Consider the following 7,500-nt stretch of genomic DNA (forward strand, 5'->3'; position numbering starts at 1 on the left):
GGCAGAGGAGAGCAGTGGAAATCTATGGGCCGGTCCTTGGGACGGAAGAGCCACTGCTGCTACTGAAGAGATGTGGCAGACTAAAGGACAGACTTGTTATCCTGCGCCGCGAGAGAAACCTTTTGCCGGGGCTGCCGGCGCTCCTAATAAATCAATCTTTGAGTTCACTTAAGAGGGTTTGTTGTGTTTGCGGAGCTGGGATAGAACACAAAGCCCCAACTCAGAGAGAGCACCGAGGACACCCCCTACACACACACCTTCTCACTCTGTTAAACTATCTGATTTTTAGCAACCTGCAAATTTGGGAAGCCTGTTTATTGCCCATCCACCAACAGGAAATGACAAAACATCCTAATTTAACAGATGTTGAGATGCTCGCAAAATTTCTCCCAGCTTCTCAAACCCGAGCTGAACTTTTGTGTTTGCAAACAGGAATGTCACTCAGTGGGATTTGAGAAGCCCCCTCCCCTTTTATAGAGAACATTTGCATATGTCTTACCCATATTATCCACGCCTCGAGGAATAATGACGTCGGCGTATTTCTTCGTCTGCAAGGAAGAAGGAAAAGCACAATTCTCAAAAGAAAAACCACGATCCATTCAGAAGTGATCTTAGGAAACAAAATTCTTCTAAAAGGGGAACTCTCAATAAAATAATATAAAATGTTTTATAGGCAGCATTTACCACCCGCTGGGTTAGCCAAAATGCTTAAAAAATATGTCTAGCAAAACATTGGAAATGTAACCAGAAAACGGGCACCTATTCTCACATGTGGTGGAGTGGTGTAAAAGCAAAAAATAAAATTGGGCAAAAATATATAGATGGCTAGAAAAGATAATGGGGAAACATGTAGATTTTAAACCTGAACTGTTTTTAATTAGGCATAAATTAACACCAGAGAAATCTGGTAAGAAAAATATATACTTAGTATTACATGTCCTAACAGCAGCAAGGATTATATTCACACAATATTGGAAAAAATAAAGAAACCCCATGAGACGAAGGGATAATTAGGAAGATACTAGACTGGGCAGAAATGACGGACTTAAAATTCAAAATTAAACAGAAAGAAGACACAGAATATTATCAAACATGGAACTTATTTTGTTGGTGGTTGAAAAAAAAAAGGGGGTGAAGATTAAGAATGTAATCTGTGTTGTCAAGTAAATTAACTATCCAGACAACAGGATGTTTCATAAGCACTAACAAAAGTAAACAACAGAACATTTATAAAATTTCTAAAATAAATAAAAGTAACAGGTCCTCTCAATTAGCTTTCAACTTGTACCAGCGTTCTGGTTTATGCGACCTCCTGACAATGGGAAAGCGAGATTCACTTTGCAACCGTGCGACTCATTTAAGAACGGCAGTGAATCCCCTAACAAATGTGGCGAGAAAAAGTCTTAAAATTGGGGCGGGGGGGAACCCTCTTAACAAATGCCTCGCTTAACAACCTAACTGTCTGGCTCAATTGTGGTCATAACATGAGGACTACCTGCACATGCTGATTGCCCAGCATCCCAAATTTGATCGCGTGACGGTGGGGAAATGCTGCAATGCACATAAGGATTGGTTGCAAGCCCATTTTTTTCAGTCCTTTCGTTAACTCTCAATATACGATAAATGAAGGATTGTAACTCGAGTTCTACCTGTATGTAGATTTTCCCTGTTTAGCATCTGTAAACAGGATGGGCCATTTGGTTGCTAAGGGAAGCGTCACTAAGTGAAACCGTGAATCCCTCCAATGACTTATCTCGAGCACCTGGGTAAAGGAGGAGGGAGAGTTTTTCCTACCGGCAAACAGAACTCTTCAAAGGCGGGCTTGACAAACGTCGTATATTGAGTCAGAATCTGTTCCAGATCCCTTCCTCGTTTCATATCTCGAAGGACTTCCGTAGAAGGGGGTTGGGGAGAAGGAAAACCAGTTAAAAACAGGATTGTCTCTTGAGATTTTCTAAACAGGGCATTGTAATATATGGAACAGGTGGTATAATTGGCTCGAAAAGAGATGTAAAATTAATGCAGAAGGATTGCATGGAAAATATAACAAAAAGATATATTCAGAAACCAATAGAGATGTAAAGGTTGTATATATGTTGTGTATGTTACAAAAATAATAATAATGAGACAAGGAGAGGTATATGTCACAAACAATAGGTCTTAGAATGGAAAATTAGAAATTAGAAAAGAGAATAGCGATAGCGGAAAGCTGTAGCAGTGTAATTGTGATTTTAAAGTTTAAAAATGCTGAATAAAAATGAATTAAAAGGAAAAAAAATATTTGTAAGCATTGAAGAGAAAGCAGCTTCTTAAAGATATTAAGGGTGCTCCATAAAGTCCATTTGCCTAGAATCTGTTCTTCTGAATAACAGAATAGCAGAGTGGGAAGGGACCTTGGAGGTCTTCTAGTCCAACCCCCTGCTCAAGCAAGAGACCCTATACCATTTCAGACAAATGACTGTGCAGTCTCTTCTTAAAAAACCCCAGTGGTAGAGCACACATCAGTAGAGTAGAGTAGAGTAGAGTAGAGTAGAGTAGAGTAGAGTAGAGTAGAGTAGAGTAGAGTATATAGAGTAGAATTTAGAATTAGAATGAATAGAGTACAGTACAGTAGGGTACTGTAGGGTAGAGTACAGTAGGGTAGAGTAGAATAAAGTAGAATAGAATAGAATAAATAGAATAGAATGAATAGAATAGACTAAGAATAGAATAAGGAGTAGAGTAGAATAGAATAGAATTCAGAATTAGAATGAATAGAATAAGGAGTACAGTAGGGTAGGGTGGAGTAGAATAAAATAGAACAAATAGAATAGAATTCAGAATTAGAATGAATAGAATAGATAGAATAGAATAGCATAGAATAGAATAAGGAGTACAGTAGAGTAGGGTAGAGTAGAATAAAATAGAATAAATAGAATAGAATTCAGAATTAGAATGAATAGAATAGAATAAGAATAGAGTAAGGAATAGAGTAGAATAGAATTCAGAATTAGAATGAATAGAATAGAATAAGAATAGAGTAAGGAATAGAGTAGAATAGAATTCAGAATTAGAATGAATAGTATAGAATAGAATAAGGAGTACAGTAGGGTAGGGTAGAGTAGAATAAAACAGAATAAAATAAATAGAATAGAATTCATAATTAGAATGAATAGAATAGAATAAGAATAGAATAAGGAGTAGAGTAGAGTAGAATAGAATAGGAGAAAAAAGTTGGAAGGCACCTTGGAGGTCTTCTAGTCCAACCCCCTGCTTAGGCAGGAAACCCTACACTACTTCAGACAAAAAGATTATCCAACCTCTTCTTAAAAACCTCCAGTGATGGAAGTGAGTGGAACTGCCTGCCACCAGAAGTCATGGGTGCTTCATCACCGGACATGTTTAAGAAGAGATCGGACAGCCATTTTGTCTGGAATGGTATATCTTGTCTCCTGCTTGAGGAAGAGGTTGGACTAGAAGACCTCCAAGGTCCCTTCCAGCTCTATTCCGAATCTAAATCCTTTCTCTCTTAAAGCATTTGATGGGGGGGCGGGAGGAAACAACCCCAACTTCTCACCTCTCCGAGACAACCTGACGTCGGAATCGGTATCGACAAACAACCGGAGATGAAACATATCTCGGATATGTTGACTGTAGAAGACCAAGATTCCTTCAAACAGCAGGACGTCAGCAGGATAAACCATCGTTGTTTCGGGCAATCTGTGCCAACGGAATCATTCAAGAATAATTGTCCAATGATAGCATGGGCGAAAACTTTTGGCTGTACGATAGAATTGGATAAATGGCAGAAATTGTGGGAGAGGAACTACAAGCTAACAATGCCAACGGCATATAAAGAGAATTTGTACTAGATGTTTTACAGGGGGCATCTACCGCCGGAGAGGTTGGCAAAGATGTTTAAAGACCACTCGGCTAAATGTTGGAAGTGCCCCCAAACACCTGGATCTTGTTATCATATGTTGTAGACATGCGGAGAGGCAATTTTATAAGATATGGGGTTTATTTTATCAGTGGTTAGATAAAAACAACAACATGGAAATGAAAGATGTTAAGAGAATGTTATAAATACAAGGATAATGGAATGATACAGAATATAACAAAGATATATTATTATTATTGGATAGATTTAAGACAATGCAATGAATTCTTATAATATAAATGAATCCAATATCTAGAACAGTGTTTCTCAACCTTGGCCACTTGAAGATGTTCGGACTTCAACTTCCAGAATTCCCCAGCCATGCTGGGGAATTCTGGGAGTTGAAGTCCGAACATCTTCAAGTGGCCAAGGTTGAGCAACACTGATCTAGAACATCTTGTTTAAAATGAAGGAATAATAGTGATAGTCAAATCAATGTGGCATAATGATAATAACGTATACAAATATATTCGACTTGATAATATGTGGTTTCATATAAATTGTAAATGACTATGGAAAGGATGCGCAAAAACCTTGTAACAATTGACACACGGTATGTAATTGAAGATGGCTTTATGTTTTATTTCTCTATGTCTGTCTAAAAATAAAAACTTTCTTAAAAAAAAATTAACAAGGTCAACTGCATATAAAGAGAATTTGTATAAGGTGTTTTACAGGTGGCATCTACCACTGGCGAGGTTGGCAAAATGTTTAAAGACCACTCAGCTAAATGTTGGAAGTGCCACCAAATACCTGGATCTTATTATCGCATGTGGTGGATATGTGGAGAAGCAAAATAGTATTGGACAAAAATTAAGACATGGTTGGCAGAGATGATACAACAACGTTTTGAGCTGAAACCAGAAACATTTCTGCTAGGAATTTTACCTGAAATTTATAATAAAGAGAATGCATATTTAATCCTTCATGTATTAACCACAGCTAGAATTGTTTTTGCACAACATTGGAAAAGTGTAGAGATTCCTATCGATGAGAAGGTGCTTAGGAAAATATTAGAATGTGCAGAGGGCGGGCAAGGATAGTTGATGCGCAAAATATACATTGCAACGCTTATTGCAAAGCCTCTCAACTATCAAACGACAACCCGGCCTTCACGTGGTGCCCCCCGTTCCCACCAATCGGGCTCTGTCGACCCTTGGGACTGGCGTCCCCTTGGGTATATCCAGCCGAAAGAGCTTCCATGGATCGCCGTGGAGGTGTTCGTCAAACCACTCTGCGTCACTTCAAACGGAAAGCGGAAGATATAGTCATGCGCCCATTCAATCTTAGCCGAAAATCATATAATAGCGACTGGCTGCACCACCTGTCAACCCTAGCCCAGGACCGAAAACAGTGGCGTCAAATTTCCATGGAAGTCGCCTATACCCACGATGGGTGAAGAGGCGTCAAGTACAAGTACAAGTACAAGAATGTGCAGAAATGAACAGATTAACATTAGCAATTAAGGAGAAAGAGCAAATGGAATATTATATGATATGGGAAGTATTTTACCAATGGTTGGAGAGGAAAAAAAAAAAAAGGAGTTTGGAAATGAAGAAAGCTAAAAAAATAAGTAGATAATACACTTATTTATATCTGAGATATAAATAAGATAAAAACTGTTAGTAGGTGTATGATGAGAATAATCATGCTTAGTGTTGATATGATATTATTACTGGAAGATATTAAGAAGAAAAATGGAGTTTTATAACGTATATTATGTTTATTTTTGTAACTAAAAAATAATAAAACTCTTTTTAAATAAAGAATAATTGTCCAACTCGCACAGCAAAATATAAATGCATACTAGCAGACACAGCTATCCAAATGGGAGTTTGGTTTGCGTAGGTAAGAACGCAGCTAGTTCTCGATTTACGACCTACCCATGAGCCCAAATGTTCGGTTACTAAGTGTTAAGACATTCATTCAGTGAGCTTTACCCCACGTTACGACCTCTGAGGGCACCACTGTTAAGGGAATCGCTGCAATTGTTAAAAGTTAGGAACACATGCAGCCATTCCCTTAACAACAGCGGCAAGCCAAGTCGTAAAATGAGGCAAAAGTCACTTGCTTAACGACAGACATTTTGGGCTCTGTTGTGGACTAAATTGACGGCAGACTGGGCGAGTTTTAAATCTACCAAATAAAAAGGCTATTCGCTATTTTATAACGCAGGTAGTCCTCGAGATATGACTGCAAAAATGAAGATAGGAATTTTGTGACGTGGTCATTAAGTGAGTAATGTGACCAGATTTGATCTTATGACCATTTTTTTTTAAAAAAAAAACCATGGTCACTAAGTAAATCGGGTGGCCATTAAGCGAAAGACAACGAAACGGCCAAACAAAAAAAAAAGGAATTATAAGGGGGAAAAGATGTGGTCACCACCCTTGCCTGCCAGGCCCAGGAAATGGACACCAACCTGGAATGGGTCACAAAATCGTAGGTTGGGACCTCCACCGTTTGACCATCAATGATATTCTTCAACGTCGTTTCCATCAAATCATTGTCAAAAGCATCTGCAGGGAAGAGGAGAAGCAGCTGAGATACGACAATCTCGGTTGAGTTCCCAGAAGAACCCAGATGAGGACAGAATGAAGACCCCCATGAAGGGTTGCTATTGCTTTGTAAGGCCTCAGTAAGACCACGCTTAACGACTGAAGATGTTACCTAGCTGGGTCAAGAAATGTCTGGATACCCACTCCCTTCTAGCACTGAAGATGTTACCTAGCTGGTTCAAGAAATGTCTGGAAGAAGACCACCCAGCTGAGAGAGCACCAAGGATACCACAGTCTTCCTCCTCCTCCTGTCCTTCTGCCTCTCCTCTTCCTTTCCCTTGATACCCCACTCCCTCCCAGCACTGAAGATGTTACCTAGTTGGGTCAAGAAATGTCTGGATACCCCACTCCCTTCCAGCACTGAAGATGTTACCTAGTTGGGTCAAGAAATGTCTGGAAGAAGACAACCCAGCTCAGAGAGCACCAAGAAGGCCATATTTCCAACTCAAAGATGGAAGTGCTCCAAATTTGATGGCATTTGGAGTGTTTTGCTGCAACCAGGCCCACCCCCAACCCCCCGGTCTTCATAGTCCTAGTTTGGGGGTCCTTCCTCCCACCTCCCCTTCCAAAGTCAACCGAGGTGGTCCCATAGATTACCTGGATGGTCAAAGTTATATTGTCCCTTTAAGGCGTGGGCTTTCTGTTCTGGAGTGAGGACTTTGTAGAATCGATCTTGGCTGAGGATGACGACCTTCCTTTGATGATGGTCCACCTCGTTTTGACCCAGAAGTTCCATGATCTTCTCACAGACGGTTGACTTTGGAGGGAGGGAGGGAGGGTGGAAGGGATGGACCGACAGACAGATCAAGAAGGAAAGTTAGGGAAGCCAAAGGTACAGATCATCTTTGACTTACGAGCAGAATTGGGACCAGGATTTCCGACACTAAGCCAGGTGGTTGTTAAAGTGAGCCATGTCCTATTTTATGACCTCCTTCCCCCTCCCTCTTGCTTATTTCCTCCCTTCCTTCCTCCCTCCCTCCCTCTTTCTTATCTCCTTCCTCCCTCCCTCCCTCTTTCTTATCT

General features: G+C 40.0%; 1 protein-coding gene across 1 annotated transcript in view; it reads right to left on the bottom strand.

The window, feature by feature from the left end:
- UCK1 (uridine-cytidine kinase 1) overlaps window positions 1-7,500 on the bottom strand; it is a 9,410-nt gene that overhangs the window by 971 nt on the left and 939 nt on the right. The window contains exons 2-6 of the mRNA XM_032233257.1: window positions 7,075-7,234; window positions 6,342-6,438; window positions 3,557-3,699; window positions 1,795-1,889; window positions 500-548 (exon numbers count right to left, since the gene is read on the bottom strand). Coding sequence (XP_032089148.1) covers window positions 500-548; window positions 1,795-1,889; window positions 3,557-3,699; window positions 6,342-6,438; window positions 7,075-7,234 — 544 coding nt within the window. The remainder of the gene's footprint in view (window positions 1-499; window positions 549-1,794; window positions 1,890-3,556; window positions 3,700-6,341; window positions 6,439-7,074; window positions 7,235-7,500) is intronic.

Source organism: Thamnophis elegans, chromosome 16 (assembly GCF_009769535.1).
Source record: "Thamnophis elegans isolate rThaEle1 chromosome 16, rThaEle1.pri, whole genome shotgun sequence".
NCBI lineage: Eukaryota > Metazoa > Chordata > Lepidosauria > Squamata > Colubridae > Thamnophis > Thamnophis elegans.